Source organism: Oncorhynchus masou, unplaced genomic scaffold (assembly GCF_036934945.1).
Source record: "Oncorhynchus masou masou isolate Uvic2021 unplaced genomic scaffold, UVic_Omas_1.1 unplaced_scaffold_1313, whole genome shotgun sequence".
Classification (NCBI taxonomy): domain Eukaryota; kingdom Metazoa; phylum Chordata; class Actinopteri; order Salmoniformes; family Salmonidae; genus Oncorhynchus; species Oncorhynchus masou.
The window spans coordinates 37,733-57,650 of NW_027002992.1; the positions used below are offsets into that span (position 1 = coordinate 37,733).

Consider the following 19,918-nt stretch of genomic DNA (forward strand, 5'->3'; position numbering starts at 1 on the left):
TCAAATTAGCAATATTTGTTCATTTTAATTAAATAAAAGTACTTGGACAGGTTCTGCTCAGCAGGCAACGATTTATGAACATTTAATAATAGCCTACATTAGGCAACGCAGGTAACCTACAAGGGAGGGTCTGGGTGAGGGTCGGCATAGGAATATAGCGGAGTGTGGGGGGGTGACAAAAGATAGCTTTGTAGCCTAGTAACAACTTTCTCTCACACACATTGCACTTTGGGTTTTTCGTTTTGTCTTTTTTTGTTTTGTTTTACACCGCTAGTATTAAACAAACATTATTCACATCCGTTTTTTATATATATATAAATGATGAGAAAACATTCAATGTCATCATCGATCACCGGTCCATTTTCTCTCACGCTGCCTGCGTTCTCGCCCGTCTACCTCGCGGAAAGTCAACTGTTGTTGTTGGCGCCGGCGGGAGATTTGTTGGTCTCACGCGGCCAGGCAGTCCAGCGAGTCCAGGGAGAGGAACACGTCAGCCTTGCACTGGAACGTACTCGTCCCGTCCCGCAGCAGCTCGCAGCTCTTCAGGTTGGGAGAGATGTCTGTCACACAGATAGCCTTAGAGAGAAACGGCGAGTTAAATGATGTTTAGTCATTAATTGTGGCACATTAAAGTAGACCTGTTTGGGGAAAATGTGCTGAAATGTAGAAAAATAGAAATGGATACAAATTTTCAATAAATTAAAATAATTTGTACTTATTGTCAAGTTGAAATATAGACCGACTAACTGAGACATTTTGTCTTGTCTAAGGTTGGTTTTAGTTCAGTTTTTGTCACATTCAGGTTACTATTTATAGGCTATTATTCAAGTAGGTCTAGCCTATAGTCTACAATGTATTTTATTGGGTATAAAGACTGCTTAAACGGTTTAATTTATCTGACAGTAGGCAAATTGCGCGTATCTTTGGTGCTAAAGGGACAGCGCCTTTTACGCAGTGGTCTGATATCTGGCGCGCTACTTCCTAGTCGATTCCAATTGATATCTCACGTTTAAAAGATGTTTAATAAACTTTTAAATGTGACGACAGCACTTTGCCACCCAAAAATACATTGTCAAATTTTGCCATTGTAATAATGGTAATCAATTCACTTCATTAATTTGCGTGCAGGTAGAATCTCAGAAAAAATGTACTGTATTTTACCACATATAGACCTAATAGGGCCTCTCTTTGGGTACCAGCTACCTTAGACTTTAATTCAACGATTTTACCTCCCAAATCACACTTACCATGTTTTTGAGCACGGGGGTCTGTCGGTTACCGTCAGTCACCAAGTTGTTCTCGGTGCCGGTGTTTTCCCCGCTGTCCATCACGGTTTCTTCTGACTCAGACCTCCGGATGTACGGGGACCTCCGGATCCCGGACAGCAGACCCGAGGCTCGGCCGACCGAGTGGTAGCTCGGTCCGGTGGACTGCTTGTACCACGCCTCGATAGGGTGGCACGAGATAAGCATGGAGATACCGACGCACACCACGGCGAATCTAACAGACCTCTCCATCTCGTGACGCCTTTTTTACGCAGCTGGATGGAATGTTGGTTCGGTTCGGTTGGTTGGTTCGGTTGTCGACGGGATGTTTTTGGTTCTTCTGTTCTTGTCTTCTTCTCTGGTGAGCTGTAGCCTAGGTTACCAATATCAACGGACGTTCTTGTTGTCGGGTTCTTCCGTTGGTTGGGTGTTCTCGAATGTTGTGACCGTTTTATATAGGCGCGCGGCACGATCGTGACCTGTCAATTGGATCAGAAAGATTGAATGATTCATCTTTACGCACGCAGATGAACAATCCAATCCGGATTTATGCGTTTTCTCTTTACCCCTGTGTTTGGGGAGGTTGACGTAGTGACATCACACCGATCCTCATCTATTTCTTAAACTAGAAAGTAACTTACGTTTATTGGCATATGACTGGAATTTCGTCATAAATGGTCCAGCTTCAGATGCTTTAACTTTACAAAACTGGGAGGGAGAGAGAGACAGCCCACTGAATGGATTAGGAAATGTGTCCAAATGCTCGTAAATTATAGGCTATCCTAAAAAGCACACGTTTTCAGTTAGCTTGTTAGTTTATCCTTCTGTAGAACCCCGTACCTCCACAACAGTGTAAATAAGATCCCCATTTTTAGATAACAGCCTAAATAACCAGTGAATGGTGTGGCTGCTGAACAAGTTGAGACTAAATGACTTGGTGTTACCTTAGAGTCTAAACTGTCATGGTCAAAACATAAATATTCAACGCTTGTAAAGATGGGGAGAGGTCTGTCCGTAATAAAGAATGATCTGCTTTAATGACACCTCACTCCAAAAGGCAAGTGTCGGCTCTAGTTTAGCCTTCTCTTGATTATTGCCCAGTCGTGTGGTCAAACTGCAGCTGGCCCAGAACGGAGCGGCACGTCTTGCTCTTCATTGTAATCAGAGGGCTCGATTGACACACAGCTCTGACACACACACTTAACCCACTAGACATGTCATCAGGGGACTTTTGTTCTACAGTCCCCAAATCCAGAACAAATTCCAGAAAGCGTACAGTATAATATAGTCATTATTGAAGGGAACTCCCATCGCTTATTGCTTAAATGAACAGCAAACCTGGTGTAAAAAAAACGATAAAGCAACACCTCAAGGCACAACGCCTCTCCCCTATTTGATAGTTTGGGTGTACAGTATGTATTGATATGTAGGCTACATGTGCCATTTTTAAAAATGGATGTAGTTCTGTCCTGGAGCTGTTCTTGTCTATTACTGTTCTGCATTATGTCATGGTTTGTGTGGACCCCAGGAAGAGTAGCTGATGCTATCGCAACCGCTAATGGAGGTCCTAATAAAATACCACCTTGTCGTCCATACATGACCAAATGGGAATATAATAATTACGCATAGGCTCCATTAAACTTAAAAAAAAAAAATATTTTAATGTAACTTAAAAGTGCTGATCAAAGGCCATCTCCAATATCGGAGAACGGATCATCAATAATCTGACCGAATAACGCGAATGGAATTGAGTAGTCGGATTTAAAACGAATCGGTGAATCAAATCGTCTGTGGTTCTTGTGATTCAGCCGGATCTGATGGTAGCCGACTTGTGTGATCCACATGCAACAGGCTGATATAATATAGCCTAGAAACAATCCTAGATTTTCCTCTTGGGCTATAAAATATGTTTTCAGTGCACTGTTAGGCCTACGTAGCCTATCACACATGCGTTTTCATCATCAGAAATAATTAACACAAGCTTGGAATGAAAAGGTCTGGAAATAAAACAGAACATTTCCGTTCATCCCATCCCCAAATATAAGTTTGATACCAAAGAGACTTTAAACCGTGATGCTCAAACTAGTTCATATAACTATATCAGCTTTTAAGAACTAAAATACAGATGACATTATGATGAAATAAACAACAAACAGGAGAAGCAAAAAAATACTTTATTTGACAAAATACATCAAATCCCAACGACATCTAGATGTTGTCAAACTGACATCATACAAAACATACATTGTATGAAGTCCAGAACATTTGCACTGAAGCTATGCCACGTTTGTTTTTGGTTTTCAACCATCGATGGTCTTAATCACAACCCATAGTTCTTCCTGTTCAGGTCACGAGGTGGTTTCTGGTCAAAACTCCTGGCCCTATAGTCATAACTCATGGGTTATAACTCACATTAAAATAAAGACCGTTGTGGCTGGCACAAAATCCCCAAGTACCCCTTTAATGGCCACATGTACTCTTAACCTCTACCTGGTACAGCCAGAAAAGGATGGGCCATCGTCTGAGTCGGATTCCTCTCCATCTTACTTCCTAGAGTCCTTCTTTCTAGGGAGATGTTCCTGGCCACTGTGATTCGTCTTCTGCATTGATTGCTCTGTGGAGGTTCAGGCCGGCTAACTATGAAGCACACTGTGACTACTGCTGATGTTAAAAGGGCTTTATAAAATAAATATGATTGGATCCACAATCAATCACAGTCCAGTTGTGGTCTAGTTGCGGTCAGAGTCCGTTGTAGAGCGGTCGACAGTGTGGTTCCAGTTTGTCCTCCAGCACAGCGTCTGGTCCACAGACCCACGGATCCCCAGTGTCCCACTGCCACTTCAGCAGCCTGGCAACATAACATTAGGAAATCATTAACGTAACAAATAACGTAATTAAAGTGTAACGAAGTAAATATTTGCATTATATTATTATACATTTTACTTGGAAGGCCATTTTGTAGTTGCAAATGACAGTTGTACACATTTCAAGTAATTTTACAGTCTTTATATGAAACCATGTTTTAAAGAATTAATCAGCTGTGTTTCTAATGGAACAATATCTTTGGTTTGTGATAGTTATAAGAAATACCCCCAAGGGGGAAATGGTTTGGCTTTCTCCAAATTCCCAAGTTTGTGTTTGAAGAATTCCATATTTCTTGCTGATTCCATCCTGGTTCTTGGAATCATCCAAACCGGATTTCTGGGAATATTACAACCCTCCATAATATCCATATTGATGAATCAATAATCAATCCATAATATCCCTGTAGAACAGTAATACTAACCTGTCTCTGAGGCTCTCCAGGACCGGGGTGAGAGCCGGGTCCCCAGCCAGGTTCACAGCCTCCTCTGGGTCCGACCGCAAGTCAAAAAGCTCCCAGCGGTCCCTGTAGTAGTCATAGAAATAGAATGAATTTCCAGGGTTAGAGGTTCCAAGCCCATTCTATTAATTATATTTCTATGGTAATAGTAGTATCATAGATACAGAACCATTTATTTTATATTGTATAGCCTTTTATATTGTATATAGAATCCTATGCTTTATATTGTATCGTTTTTATATTGTATATAGAATTCTATGCTTTATATTGTATCGTTTTTATATTGTATATAGAATTCTATGCTTTATATTGTATAGTTTTTATATTGTATATAGAATCCTATGCTTTATTGTATAGTGTCTATTGTATAGCCTTTATATTGTATATAGAATCCTATGCTTTATACTGTATAGTTTTTATATTGTATATAGACTCCTATGCTTTATATTGTATGGTTTTTATATTGTATAGTTTTTATATTGTATGGTTTTATTTCTATGGTAATGAAGATGGTACTACTGTTCTTATACCTCTACATAATAGAGAACAATTAAGCAAATACTATGAAGGCCCAAAGGTGTGTGGTCTATTGACATATCCCTCAACCCCCCTGAGGTGCTTTATTGCTATTACAAACTGGTTACCAACATAAATAGAAAAGTAAACAAGTATTTTTGCACAACCGTGGTATATTTAAGCAATAAGGCACGAGGGGGTGTGGTATATGGCCAATATACCATGGCCAAGGGCTGTTCTTATTCACAATGCATCGCAGAGTGCCCCGGATACAGCCCGTAGCCGTGGTATATTGGCTATACCGCAAACCCCCGAGGTGCCTTATTGCTATTATAAACTGGTTACCAATGTAATTAGAGCAGTAAAAATACATGTTTTGTCATACCTGTGGTATACGGTCTGATATACCACGGATGTCAGCCAATCAGCATTCAGGGCTGGAACCACACAGTTTATAATGTCTGATATACAGTGCATTCAAAAAGTATTCAGACCCCTTGACTTTTTCCACATTTTGTTATGTTACAGCCTTATTCTAAAATGGATTAAATAAATAAAAATCCTCAATCTACACACAATACCCTGTAATGACAAAGCGAAAACAGGTTTTTAGACATGTTTGTAAATTTATTACAAATAAAAAACAGATACCTTACTTACATAATTATTCAGAACCTTTGCTATGAGACTCAAAATTGAGCTCCGGTCCTTTCTGTTTCCATTGATCATCCTTGAGATGTTTCTACAACTTGAATTTACCATAGGCGGACTCCAATCAATTGATTGGACATGATTTGGAAAGGCACACACCTGTCTATATAAGGTCCAACAGTTGACAGTGCATGTCATAGCAAAAACCAAGCCATGAGGTTGAAGGATTTGCCCGCAGAGTTTCAAGACAGGATTGTGTCGGGGCACCGATCTGGGGAAGGGTACCAAAACATTCATGCAGCATTGATGGTCCCCAAGAACAGTGGCATCCATCATTCTTAAATGGAGGAAGTTTAGAACCACCAAGACTCTTGCTAGAGCTGACCGCCCGGCCAAACTGAGCAATCGGGGAAAAGGGCCTTGGTCAGGGAGGTGACCAAGAACCCAATGGTCCCTCTGACAGAGCTCCACAGTTCCTCTGTGGAGATGGGAGAACCTTCCAGAAGGGCAACAGTCTCTGCAGCGCTCCACCAATCAGGCCTTTGTGAGTAAAGGGTCTGAATACTTATGTAAATGTATTATTTCAGTTATTGTATTCACAAACATTTCTACAAACCTGTTTTTGCTTTATCATCATGGTGTGTAGATTGATGAGAAAAAAACAACAATGGAATCCATTTTGGAATGAGGCTGTAACGTAACAACATGTGGAAACAGTCAAGGGGTCTGAATACTTCCAGAATGCACTGTATGTGGCTGAAAAGTTGTTTCAGCCAATCAGCATCCAGGACCCAAAGTTCCCGGTTTATAGTCTAGTATAATAGTGTTCGATGCATTGGTCTAAGCTCCTGACAAACGCCACCTCAGCGACGGGGGTTCTACACCCCTCACTATGTCTATCTCCCCATCTGTAATTACATCTGTTCTCTCTAAACTCAGATACATAAAGGGATCTCCTTCAAAAAGTACCTGTAGTAGTATTGTTGCAGGGTCTTGAACCAGCCTGTGGGCCGCCTGGCCAGGGTGTTATTCAGATCTATAGTTATGTATAATATAACTACCATGCTGTGTTGTCATGTGTTGCTGACTTTTTATGTTGTCTTAGGTCTATCTCTATGCAGTAGTGTTGTCTCTCTTGTTGTGATGTGTGTTTTGCCCTATATTTATTTATATATATATTTTATTTTATTACAGGCCCCCATCCCCACAGGAAGCCTTTTGGTAGGCCGTCATTGTAAATAAGAATTTGTTCTTATCTGACTTGCCTAGTTAAATAAATAAATAAATACAAATTAAAATAGTGTATAATATAGTATAATAGTGTTTAATATAATAGCGTTTAATAGTGTATAATATAATAGTGTGTAATAGTGTAAAATATAGTATAATAATGTATATAATAGTATTATAACAGTATCTGTAGTGGTATTGTTGCAGAGCCTTGAACCGGCCTGTGGCCGCCTGGCCAGGTTGTTATTCAGACATATACTAGTGTATAATATAGTATAATAGTGTATAATATAATATAGTATAATAGTGTATAATATAATAGTGTATAATATAGTATAATAGTGTATAATATAATAGTGTAAAATAGTATAATAGTGTATAATATAGTATATAGTAGTATTATACCAGTACCTGTAGTAGTATTGTTGCAGGGTTTTGAACCAGCCGGTGGGCCGTCCGGTCAGGGTGTTGTTCAGATCTATACTAGTGTATAATATAGTATAATAGTGTATAATATAGTATAATAGTGTATAATATAATAGTGTATAATATAGTATAATAGTGTATAATATAATAGTGTATAATATAATAGTGTGTAATATAATAGTGTATAATATAGTATATTATCCCAGTACCTGTAGTAGTATTGTTGCAGGGTCTTGAACCAGCCGGTGGGCCGTCCGGTCAGGGTGTTGTTCAGATCTATACTAGTGTATAATATAGTATATAGTATATAGTATATTATACCAGTACCTGTAGTAGTATTGTTGCAGGGTTTTGAACCAGCCGGTGGGCCGTCCGGTCAGGGTGTTGTTCAGCAGGTCCTGGAAGGTGGGAGAGACGTAGAAGTCCTGGTCTATGGGGAAGGGCATGCGGTAGTGGAGGTTGTGGAGCAGACGGTACGCCCCCTGGTGGATGGAGCGGATAGGGTAGTACATGGTCACCTCATGGAGGGACTGGCTGCCGTAGACAGTGCGGAAGAACAAAGAAGACATAAAAAGGCAATAATCCAAAGTGCAGTGTAGTAATGAGTAATTACAATACTCGTTAGACTGAAATAATAATTAATCCGTAATGAGGACCCTGTAATGTAAAGAGTTACCTAACACACACAAAGAAAGAAAGTCACACTATGGGCCAGTTTCCCGGACACAGATTCTAACTAGCCCTGAACTAAAAATCATTCTCAACGGAGAATCTGCATGGAACATGCTGTTAAGTCCAGGACTACAGTAGGTGTAATCACAGTGTCTGGGAGACCATCCTATATATATATATATATATATATATATAGTCTCAGTGGTTAACTGGTTATAACACCAACATCTAACACACCGTGCCTTCCTTCCTTTGTACCTGGCATAGACGGTGTGCCAGGCAGCGGGGGAGAGTTTACCTGGCATAGACTGTGTGCCAGGGTGAGGGTTTACCTGGTGTAGACGGTTTGCAAGGCGGTGGGGGAGGGTTTTACCTGGCGTAGACGGCGGGGGAGGGTTTTACCTGGCATAGACGGTGTGCCAGGCAGCGGGGGAGGGTTTACCTGGCATAGACGGTGTGCCAGGCGGCAGGTGAGGGTTCGGAGACGAGGGCAGGGAGGAGGGAGCGGCCTGTGAGGCTGACAGGGGTGGTGGGGGTGCCCGGGAGGAAGTATGAGGGGTACGGGATGGAGAACCAGTCCAGTAAGGTGGGGGTGATGTCTGGAGGGAGGTAGAGGGAGAGCTGGTTAGGTTCTATCACAATTCATCTTCCTGCGACTTCTCACATCCAATTTCCCTGCCTCCTTAAAGCACATTGGAGGAGAACATCCAAGGTTTCCCCCCTCTGAACTTCTCCACCAATGGGCTTTGAGAAAGAGGAGAGAGAGGATGTGAGGAATCGTGGAAAGGCAAATTGAGATTTAAACATAGTGGTTAAATTACTTTTAAAATCCTTCCTTCCTCCTTTCCTTGAGGTGATCTCCCAAACATATACCGTAGAAGGGTAGTTATGTCTCCCCCTAATGGTAACAGTGGTATTACACATGCATCAAGAAATACATCCACACATCCATTAATTAATTCTCCCCAGCTATTATCAGTCAATCCACCAATACCCTCTTCCCTTTTCTTCTCTCCCTCCCTCCCACCATCATTCTCTCAACCCTCTCTCCAACCATCATTCTCTCTCTCTCCCTCCCTCCCACCATCATTCTCTCTCTCCCTCCCACCATCATTCTCTCTCTCCCTCCAACCATCATTCTCTCTCTCCCTCCAACCATCATTCTCTCTCTCTCTCTCCCTCCCTCCAACCATCATTCTCTCTCTCTCTCTCCCTCCCTCCAACCATCATTCTCTCTCTCCCTCCAACCATCATTCTCTCTCTCTCCCTCCCTCCAACCATCATTCTCTCTCCCACCCTCCAACCATCATTCTCTCTCCCTCCCTCCCACCATCATTCTTTCTCTCCCTCCAACCATCATTCTCTCTCTCCCTCCAACCATCATTCTCTCTCTCTCTCTCCCTCCCTCCAACCATCATTCTCTCTCTCCCTCCCTCCAACCATCATTCTCTCTCTCTCTCTCCCTCCCTCCAACCATCATTCTCTCTCTCCCTCCCTCCAACCATCATTCTCTCTCTCTCTCTCTCCCTCCAACCATCATTCTGTCCCTCCCTCCAACCATCATTCTCTCCCTCCCTCCAACCATCATTCTCTCCCTCCCTCCAACCATCATTCTCTCTCTCCCTCCAACCATCATTCTCTCTCTCCCTCCCTCCAACCATCAACCTCTCCCTCCCTCTAACCATCATTCTCTCCCTCCCTCCAACCATCATTCTCTCCCTCCCTCCAACCATCATTCTCTCTCTCTCCATCCCTCCAACCATCATTCTCTCTCTCTCCATCCCTCGAACCATCATTCTCTCTCCTGCCCCCCCAGTAGACTGACGTAGCCCTGGCTGGTCCCTCCCTCCCCATCTCTCCTGCTCCACCTCCTTCCCTCTCTCCTGCTCCCCCCCCTCTCACCCAGTAGGCTGACATAGGCCTGGCTGGTCCCTCCCTCCCTCCCTCTCTCCTGCTCCCCCCCTCTCTCCCAGTAGACTGACATAGGCCTGGGTGGTCCCTCCCTCTCTCCCTCTCACCCAGTAGGCTGACGTAGGCCTGGCTGGTCCCTCCCTCTCACCCAGTAGACTGACGTAGGCCTGGCTGGTCCCTCCCTCCCCATCTCTCCTGCTCCACTTCCTTCCCTCTCACCCAGTAGACTGACGTAGGCCTGGCTGGTCCCTCCCTCTCTCCCTCTCACCCAGTAGGCTGACGTAGGCCTGGCTGGTCCCTCCCTCTCACCCAGTAGACTGACGTAGGCCTGGCTGGTCCCTCCCTCCCCATCTCTCCTGCTCCACCTCCTTCCCTCTCTCCTGCTCCCCCCCCCCCTCACCCAGTAGACTGACGTAGGCCTGGCTGGTCCCTCCCTCCCTCTCTCCTGCCCCCCCCCCTCTCACCCAGTAGGCTGACATAGGCCTGGCTGATCTCTCCCTCCCCATCTCTCCTGCTCTCCCTCCCTCCCTCCCTCCCTCCCTCCCAGTAGACTGACATAGGCCTGGCTGGTCCCTCCCTCCCTCCTGCTCCCCCTCCCTCCCTCTCACCCAGTAGGCTGACGTAGGCCTGGCTGGTCCCTCCCTCTCTCCCTCTCACCCAGTAGGCTGACGTAGGCCTGGCTGGTCCCTCCCTCCCTCCCTCTCACCCAGTAGGCTGACGTAGGCCTGGCTGGTTCCTCCCTCCCTCCCTCTCACCCAGTAGGCTGACGTAGGCCTGGCTGGTTCCTCCCTCCCTCCCTCTCACCCAGTAGGCTGACGTAGGCCTGGCTGGTCCCTCCCTCCCTCTCACCCAGTAGGCTGACGTAGGCCTGGCTGGTTCCTCCCTCCCTCTCACCCAGTAGGCTGACGTAGGCCTGGCTGGTTCCTCCCTCCTCATCTCTCCTGCTCCACCTCCTTCCCTCTCACCCAGTAGACTGACGTAGGCCTGGCTGGTCCCTCCCTCCCTCTCTCCTGCTCCACCTCCTTCCCTCTCACCCAGTAGACTGACGTAGGCCTGGCTGGTCCCTCCCTCCCTCCCTCTCACCTAGTAGGCTGACGTAGGCCTGGCTGGTCCCTCCCTCTCACCCAGTAGGCTGACGTAGGCCTGGCTGGTCCCTCCCTCTCACCCAGTAGGCTGACGTAGGCCTGGCTGGTTCCTCCCTCCCTCTCTCCTGCTCCCCCTCCCTCCCTCTCACCCAGTAGGCTGACGTAGGCCTGGCTGGTTCCTCCCTCTCACCCAGTAGGCTGACGTAGGCCTGGCTGGTCCCTCCCTCTCACCCAGTAGGCTGACGTAGGCCTGGCTGGTCCCTCCCCATCTCTCCCTGTGTTCAGGTGATGACACCAACATGGGTTCTGCGGAGCCTGATCCGTACAGGTTGGTGCGTCCATTGGGGAAAGGGATACCGTTATCAGAGCTGTAGATCACCAAGGTGTCATTCTCATAACCAGCCTCCCTCAACTCAGCCAGCACCAGACCAATACCTATGGAAGACAGGAGAGGACACGTTGTGAACAGAGTGCCCCATGGTGGCGGTGGGGTTATGGTATGGGCAGGCATACGCTACGGACAACGAACACAATTGCATTTTATCGATGGCCATTTGAATGCACAGCGATACCGTGATGAGGCCCATTGTGAGGCCCATTTCTTTTCAGGTAATGTGGCCAACAGATGCATATCTGTATTCCCAGTAATGTGAAATCCATAGATTAGGGCCTAATTTTTATTTTATTTTTTATTTTACCTTGATTTAACTAGGCAAGTCAGTTAAGAACAAATTCTTATTTTCAATGACGGCCTAGGAACAGCGGGTTAACTGCCTGTTCAGGGGCAGAACGACAGATTTGTACCTTGTCAGCTCGGGGGTTTGAACTTGCAACCTTCCGGTTACTAGTCCAACGCTCTAACCACTATATCAACCGACTGGTTTCCTTATATGAACTGTAACTCAGACAAAGTCTTTCAAATTGTTGCATTTATATTTTTGTTCAGTATAGTATGTGAAATGTAGAAAACAGAACTCTGAATGGGTCATGTGATGCGCGATTGCGTTGACTCCCGCCATTAGTTCAATTTTGGTAGCGCGTCAATTTATCTGATTATCAGCTGTTGTCAAACACGTGAGGTGGGAAAAGACGAGTGAATTCTACTAGAAATGAGTATGCAGTTTAAGTATGTAGTACGCTAGTGTGGGTATTCGGACACGGCCATGGATGGATTAATGGTGTAGAATCAGACTAATACCTACAGCGGAGAAGTTTACTTGACTTGTATAAGCTATGTAATAAATAGATTTCAAATATACGTCTGTGAGTGTTCTTGCATGCATGTGTGTGTCGGTGTGTGTGTTTGTTCCTCTCTCTATTCATGTTGGTGTGTGTGTGTGTGTGTGTCGGTGTGTGTGTTTGTTCCTCTCTCTATTCATGTTGGTGTGTGTGTGTGTGTTCTTGCATGTGTGTGTCGGTGTGTGTGTTTGTTCCTCTCTCTATTCATGTTGGTGTGTGTGTGTGTGTTTGTACCTCTCTCTATTCATGTTGATGTGTGTGTGTGTCGGTGTGTGTTTGTTCCTCTATTCATGTTGGTGTGTGTGTGTGTTCCTCTCTCTATTCATATCAGTGTGTGTGTGAGTTCCTCTCTCTATTCGTGTGTGTGTGTGAGTTCCTCTCTCTATTCGTGTGTGTGTGTGTGTTCTTCCTCCTCTTACCCTGGTCCAGTCTGCTAACTGTAGTGTACTGGGCAGCCAAATCAGCTCTCGCTACAGGGGTGTCTGGGACGAAGTGGGGCACCTGGGTAAGTGTTAAATTACATATTCTATTAAATTAAATAATTAATGATCGTACTCTCAAATAGCAGGTGGAAAGTGATATACTGTCTTAGAATAGATTAGCATAGAACAGAGTTCAACAGAACCATCACCCCAGATCCTTACCTTGACTTGGTCTGGGGTGTAGTATTCCGGCTTCCAATCTGGAATCCTCCCCATTCCACTCTGGCCGTTCCCAAACTTCTCACAGAATGCTCCGTACTGCGGCTGGGAATGACCACAGCGGTGGGTGTCGTGGAACGCCACATACAAGAAGAACGGTCTCTCTTCCTCTTCCTTTCTCTGGGTCTGGAAGAACTTCCTGACCAGTAGTTTGATCCGGGTGATATTCCGACCCACCTAGTAGTGGTAGTAGTAGTAGTTGTAGTAGTAGTAGTAGCAGTAGGAGTAGCAGTAGGAGTAGTAGTAGTAGTAATAGTAGTAGCAGTAGGAGTAGCAGTAGTAGTAGTGGTAACAGTAGTAACAGTAGTAGTAGGAGCAGTAGGAGTAGTAGTAGTAGGAGGAGTAGTAGTAGCAGTAAGAGTAGGAGTAGTAGTAACAGTAGTAGTAGTAGTAACAGTAGTAGTAGTAACAGTAGTAGTAGTAACAGTAGTAGTAGTAACAGTAGTAGTAGTAGTAGTAGTAACAGTAGTAGTAGGAGGAGTAGTAAGAGTAGCAGCAGTAGGAGTAGCAGTAGCAGTAGTAACAGTAGTAACAGTAGTAGTAGTAGTAGTAGCAGTAGCAGTAGTAGCAGCAGTAATAGTAGCAGTAGTAACAGCAGTAGTAGTAGTAGTAGTAGCAGTAGTAGTAGTAGTAGGAGCAGCAGTAGTAGGAGCAGTAGTAGTAGCAGCAGTAGTAGTAGGAGTAGTAGCAGTAGCAGTAGTAGCAGCAGTAATAGTAGCAGTAGTAACAGTAGTAGTAGTAGCAGCAGTAGTAGTTGTAGTAGTAGTAGTAGCAGCAGTAGTAGTTGTTGTAGTAGTAGTAGGAGCAGCAGTAGTAGTAGCAGTAGTAGTAGGAGTAGTAGCAGTAGCAGTAGTAGCAGCAGTAATAGTAGCAGTAGTAACAGTAGTAGTAGTAGCAGCAGTAGTAGTTGTAGTAGTAGTAGTAGTAGCAGCAGTAGTAGTTGTTGTAGTAGTAGTAGGAGCAGCAGTAGTAGGAGCAGTAGTAGTAGCAGCAGTAGCAGTAGGAGTAGTAGCAGTAGCAGTAGTAGCAGCAGTAATAGTAGCAGTAGTAACAGTAGTAGTAGTAGCAGCAGTAGTAGTTGTAGTAGTAGTAGCAGCAGTAGTAGTTGTTGTAGTAGTAGTAGTAGTAGTAGGAGCAGCAGTAGCAGTAGGAGTAGTAGTAGTAACAGCAGTAGTAGTAGTAGTAACAGTAGTAGTAGTAACAGTAGCAGTAGTAGCAGTAGTAGTAGGAGGAGTAGTAACAGTAGCAGTAGTAGCAGTAGCAGTAGGAGTAGTAGTGGGAGTAGTAACAGTAGCAGTTGTAAAGGTAACAGTAGGAGTAGGAGTAGCAGTAGTAACAGTAGGAGTAGTAGCAGTAACAGTAGTAGTAGTAGCAGTAACAGTAGTAGTAGTAGGAGTAGTAGAAGTAGTAGTAGCAGTACAATTTATTGGTTGAGCTGATTAACTGTTTATTAATTATACACCAATTTACAATCAGATTGTCATAAAATAAGATCCTAAAATAGCATAATAATGCTAAACAAACAATATATAAAAGAATGGTTTAATAATTCTACCTGAAGTACAGAGTTGTTTTCCTCCGTGTAGGCGAAGTCAAAGGGATAGACAGGGCCAGGGCCTACGTGTTTCTTCCCAATGATCCCTGTATGGAGGAGGAGTAGGGGCACTCTGGTACACTCCATCAAAACACACATGTCCCCGCGCACGTATCATGAATGTGTGTGCGTACGTGTGATGATGAGTGTGTGTTATCTACCTGTGTGTGTGTGTAAGGTCTTGACAATGCTAAGGGTGGGTGTGTTCGCGTGATGATGAGTGTGAAGGGTGACTGTGTGTTAACTACCTGTGCGTATGTTAGCTTGGCCCAGCAGTAGAGGTAGGCTTCGTACTCCGTCAAACGAGTTGAAGTGATGGACTCCCTGGTGCAGGCCGTACATACCATTCTGATGCTGTGGACAGAGGAACACGGGAAAACAAAATGGATGAATATTAAACCTGCCCTGGAAGGCAACCTATTCCCTATATGGCTCTGGTCAAAAGTAGTGCACTGTATAGGGTATACAGTACAACGGTTTGATTTGTTTGATCGTAGCTAGCCAGCTACATAGCCGTCTTTGTATCTAAGACAATTGTGTAGTCTAGAGCGATTTTCTAGGTTAGCTGGCCAGCTATTGTCGTTCTTCTAACGTAGCTAGCCAGCTAGCCCCCGAATAGCAGCACTGTAGTAACTATTACAGTACAACGGTTTGTTTTGTTTGATCGTAGCTAGCTAGCTACATAGCCGTCTTTGTATCTAAGACAATTGTGTAGCCTAGAGCGATTTTCTAGGTTAGCTGGCCAGCTATTGTCGTTCTATTAACGTAGCTAGCCAGCTAGCCCCCGAATAGCAGCACTGTAGTAACTATTACAGTACAACGGTTTGTTTTGTTTGATCGTAGCTAGCTAGCTACATAGCCGTCTTTGTATCTAAGACAATTGTGTAGCCTAGAGCGATTTTCTAGGTTAGCTAGCCAGCTATTGTCGTTCTTTTAAAGTAACGTAATGCAATCAACCTGCTAGCTAGCCAGCTAGCCCCCGAATAGCAGCACTGTAGAAAAAACTATTACACTCGACGGAACGACTTGATTAGTGTAGTGTCAACATCGCAGCCACTACCAGCTAGCCTACTCCAGCAGTACTGTATCATTTCAATCATTTTAGTCAATAATAAGATTCTTGCTACGTAAGCTTAACTTTCTGAACATTCGAGACGTGTAGTCCACTTGTCATTCCAATCTCCTTTGCATTAGCGTAGCCTCTTCTGTACCCTGTTAACTATGTGTCTATCTATCCCTGTTCTCTCCTCTCTGCACAGACCATACAAACGCTCCACACCGCGTGGCCGCGGCCACCCTAATCTGGTGGTCCCAGCGCGCACGACCCACGTGGAGTTCCTGGTCTCCGGTAGCCTCTGGAACTGCCGATCTGCGGCCAACAAGGCAGAGTTCATCTCAGCCTATGCCTCCCTCCAGTCCCTCGACTTCCTGGCACTGACGGAAACATGGATCACCACAGATAACACTGCTACTCCTACTGCTCTCTCTTCGTCCGCCCACGTGTTCTCGCACACCCCGAGAGCTTCTGGTCAGCGGGGTGGTGGCACCGGGATCCTCATCTCTCCCAAGTGGTCATTCTCTCTCTCTCCCCTTACCCATCTATCTATCGCCTCCTTTGAATTCCATGCTGTCACAGTTACCAGTCCTTTTAAGCTTAACATCCTTATCATTTATCGCCCTCCAGGTTCCCTCGGAGAGTTCATCAATGAGCTTGATGCCTTGATAAGCTCCTTTCCTGAGGACGGCTCACCTCTCACAGTCCTGGGCGACTTTAACCTCCCCACGTCTACCTTTGACTCATTCCTCTCTGCCTCCTTCTTTCCACTCCTCTCCTCTTTTGACCTCACCCTCTCACCTTACCCCCCTACTCACAAGGCAGGCAATACGCTCGACCTCATCTTTACTAGATGCTGTTCTTCCACTAACCTCACTGCAACTCCCCTCCAAGTCTCCGACCACTACCTTGTATCCTTTTCCCTCTCGCTCTCATCCAACACTTCCCACACTGCCCCTACTCGGATGGTATCGCGCCGTCCCAACCTTCGCTCTCTCTCCCCCGCTACTCTTTCCTCTTCCATCCTATCATCTCTTCCCTCTGCTCATACCTTCTCCAACCTTTCTCCTGATTCTGCCTCCTCAACCCTCCTCTCTTCCCTTTCTGCATCCTTTGACTCTCTATGTCCCCTATCCTCCAGGCCGGCTCGGTCCTCCCCTCCCGCTCCGTGGCTCGATGACTCATTGCGAGCTCACAGAACAGAGCTCCGGGCAGCCGAGCGGAAATGGAGGAAAACTCGCTCCCTGCGGACCTGGCATCCTTTCACTCCCTCCTCTCTACATTTTCCTCCTCTGTCTCTGCTGCTAAAGCCACTTTCTACCACTCTAAATTCCAAGCATCTGCCTCTAACCCTAGGAAGCTCTTTGCCACCTTCTCCTCCCTCCTGAATCCTCCTCCCCCTCCCCCCCCTCCTCCCTCTCTGCAGATGACTTCGTCAACCATTTTGAAAAGAAGGTCGACGACATCCGATCCTCGTTTGCTAAGTCAAACGACACCGCTGGTTCTGCTCACACTGCCCTACCCTGTGCTCTGACCTCTTTCTCCCCTCTCTCTCCAGATGAAATCTCGCTTCTTGTGACGGCCGGCCGCCCAACAACCTGCCCGCTCGACCCTATCCCCTCCTCTCTTCTCCAGACCATTTCCGGGGACCTTCTCCCTTACCTCACCTCGCTCATCAACTCATCCCTGACCGCTGGCTACGTCCCTTCCGTCTTCAAGAGAGCGAGAGTTGCACCCCTTCTGAAAAAACCTACACTCGATCCCTCCGATGTCAACAACTACAGACCAGTATCCCTTCTTTCTTTTCTCTCCAAAACTCTTGAACGTGCCGTCCTTGGCCAGCTCTCCCGCTATCTCTCTCAGAATGACCTTCTTGATCCAAATCAGTCAGGTTTCAAGACTAGTCATTCAACTGAGACTGCTCTTCTCTGCATCACGGAGGCGCTCCGCACTGCTAAAGCTAACTCTCTCTCCTCTGCTCTCATCCTTCTAGACCTATCGGCTGCCTTCGATACTGTGAACCATCAGATCCTCCTCTCCACCCTCTCCGAGTTGGGCATCTCCGGCGCGGCCCACGCGTGGATTGCGTCCTACCTGACAGGTCGCTCCTACCAGGTGGCGTGGCGAGAATCTGTCTCCTCGCCACGCGCTCTCACCACTGGTGTCCCCCAGGGCTCTGTTCTAGGCCCTCTCCTATTCTCGCTATACACCAAGTCACTTGGCTCTGTCATAACCTCACATGGTCTCTCCTATCATTGCTATGCAGACGACACACAATTAATCTTCTCCTTTCCCCTTCTGATGACCAGGTGGCGAATCGCATCTCTGCATGTCTGGCAGACATATCAGTGTGGATGACGGATCACCACCTCAAGCTGAACCTCGGCAAGACGGAGCTGCTCTTCCTCCCGGGGAAGGACTGCCCGTTCCATGATCTCGCCATCACGGTTGACAACTCCATTGTGTCCTCCTCCCAGAGCGCTAAGAACCTTGGCGTGATCCTGGACAACACCCTGTCGTTCTCAACCAACATCATGGCGGTGGCCCGTTCCTGTAGGTTCATGCTCTACAACATCCGCAGAGTACGACCCTGCCTCACACAGGAAGCGGCGCAGGTCCTAATCCAGGCACTTGTCATCTCCCGTCTGGATTACTGCAACTCGCTGTTGGCTGGGCTCCCTGCCTGTGCCATTAAACCCCTACAACTCATCCAGAACGCCGCAGCCCGTCTGGTGTTCAACCTTCCCAAGTTCTCTCACGTCACCCCGCTCCTCCGCTCTCTCCACTGGCTTCCAGTTGAAGCTCGCATCCGCTACAAGACCATGGTGCTTGCCTACGGAGCTGTGAGGGGAACGGCACCGCAGTACCTCCAGGCTCTGATCAGGCCCTACACCCAAGCAAGGGCACTGCGTTCATCCACCTCTGGCCTGCTCGCCTCCCTACCATTGAGGAAGTACAGTTCCCGCTCAGCCCAGTCAAAACTGTTCGCTGCTCTGGCCCCCCAATGGTGGAACAAACTCCCTCACGACGCCAGGACAGCGGAGTCAATCACCACCTTCCGGAGACACCTGAAACCCCACCTCTTCAAGGAATACCTAGGATAGGATAAGTAATCCTTCTCACCACCCCCCCCCTTAATGATTTAGATGCACTATTGTAAAGTGGCTGTTCCACTGGATGTCAGAAGGTGAATTCACCAATTTGTAAGTCGCTCTGGATAAGAGCGTCTGCTAAATGACTTAAATGTAATGTAAATGGTATAGTGTTCCATCTGGGATGTCCCCACTTTATGTTGCTGTATGCATCATGAAGAAAAATTAGGAGTGTGTTCCAAAGGGTGTGTTATTTAGTACACTACTTTTGACCAGGACCCATAGGGAGGAGGTGAACACACACACTTTTTCCTCTCTCTCGCTTTTGCTTTCTCTCTATACATACACACACACACACACACACACACACACACACACACACACCTGTGGCAGGCCTGTCAGTATGGTGGATCGGCTGGGAGAACAGCTACTAACGGAGGTGAAGGCATTCTGGAACACCAGGCTGCGTCGACCCAGAGCGGCTAGGTGAGGCGTACGGACCACGGTGTTGTTATAGACCGACGTCTCGAAGCCTGCGTCGTCGGCTGAGAGAGCGAGGGGGAAGGGATTGGGGGAGTAGAGAGAGTGAAGGGGGGAGAGATGAAGTGTGTTGACCGAGTTGCTAAGTAGAAGAACTGATGTCAAAAACTCACAAATACATCTGATCGAATTCATTGATAAGTGACACGCAGTGTCGATCTTTGATGAATTCAACTGCAGTTAATATAACCCAAAGCAAAAAGTGACTTACCGATAATAAGAAGAACATTCCTCTTCTTGCACTCTACAACACAGCATATTACCGCCAGCAACAAAACTATCACATCATGACCAACGGCCATATCCGTCTCATAAAGTTCCAAATCATAAACACAATCTTGTCAGTTGCAGTAAATTGCAGAGTCCACTTTTTAAGAAAATATAGCATCAGCTCTATAAAGCTTATCTCAAACACTCCAGTCAAAGTGTTTGTTTGACATTATTGACACATTCTACATTGAAGTAAGCCTATCCTCTATTTACTGATTTACTTTCGCAATAATCAATGTTTTGTTTTCTCTTGATCAAAGAAAATGCAATGTGAAAATCAATTTGATCTTCTCCCGGAAACAGCGCGAACACAGCGCTTCAAACGCCGCCCACTTCGGTCACATGATCGT

General features: G+C 46.0%; 3 protein-coding genes across 3 annotated transcripts in view; 1 reads left to right on the top strand and 2 right to left on the bottom strand.

Moving 5' to 3' along the window:
• Positions 1 to 33: 33 nt before the first annotated feature.
• LOC135530276 (neuropeptide B-like) lies at positions 34 to 1,668 on the bottom strand. Its single transcript, XM_064958625.1, has 2 exons — positions 1,248 to 1,668; positions 34 to 576 (listed from the first exon to the last, which is right to left on the bottom strand). The coding sequence occupies exons 1-2, from the start codon at positions 1,515 to 1,517 to the stop codon at positions 448 to 450; spliced, it is 399 nt and encodes a 132-aa protein (XP_064814697.1). The 5' UTR covers positions 1,518 to 1,668; the 3' UTR covers positions 34 to 447.
• A 1,755-nt stretch (positions 1,669 to 3,423) lies between these two features.
• On the bottom strand, positions 3,424 to 19,874 carry LOC135530282 (N-sulphoglucosamine sulphohydrolase-like). Its single transcript, XM_064958635.1, has 11 exons — positions 19,510 to 19,874; positions 19,143 to 19,303; positions 14,861 to 14,966; positions 14,574 to 14,659; positions 12,962 to 13,195; positions 12,737 to 12,818; positions 11,310 to 11,513; positions 8,525 to 8,681; positions 7,738 to 7,944; positions 4,552 to 4,653; positions 3,424 to 4,113 (listed from the first exon to the last, which is right to left on the bottom strand). Exons 1-11 carry the CDS (start codon positions 19,598 to 19,600, stop codon positions 4,005 to 4,007), a joined length of 1,539 nt encoding a protein of 512 aa, XP_064814707.1. The 5' UTR covers positions 19,601 to 19,874; the 3' UTR covers positions 3,424 to 4,004.
• Positions 12,804 to 19,918, top strand: part of LOC135530280 (sodium-independent sulfate anion transporter-like) — a 30,948-nt gene continuing 23,833 nt past the window's right edge. The window contains exon 1 of the mRNA XM_064958630.1: positions 12,804 to 12,822. The gene's annotated coding sequence lies outside the window, so the exon portion shown is untranslated. The remainder of the gene's footprint in view (positions 12,823 to 19,918) is intronic.

Coding starts and splice junctions, on each gene's coding strand:
- LOC135530276 (XM_064958625.1), bottom strand. CDS start 1,517: ATGGAGAGGTCTGTTAGATTCGCCGTGGTGTGCGTCGGTATCTCCATG. Junction 577..1,247: donor CCCCCGTGCTCAAAAACATG/GTAAGTGTGATT, acceptor TTTCTCTCTAAG/GCTATCTGTGTGACAGACAT.
- LOC135530282 (XM_064958635.1), bottom strand. CDS start 19,600: ATGGCCGTTGGTCATGATGTGATAGTTTTGTTGCTGGCGGTAATATGC. Junction 11,514..12,736: donor AGTTAGCAGACTGGACCAGG/GTAAGAGGAGGA, acceptor TGTCTTCCATAG/GTATTGGTCTGGTGCTGGCT. Junction 7,945..8,524: donor TGGCACACCGTCTATGCCAG/GTAAACCCTCCC, acceptor TGTCTACGGCAG/CCAGTCCCTCCATGAGGTGA.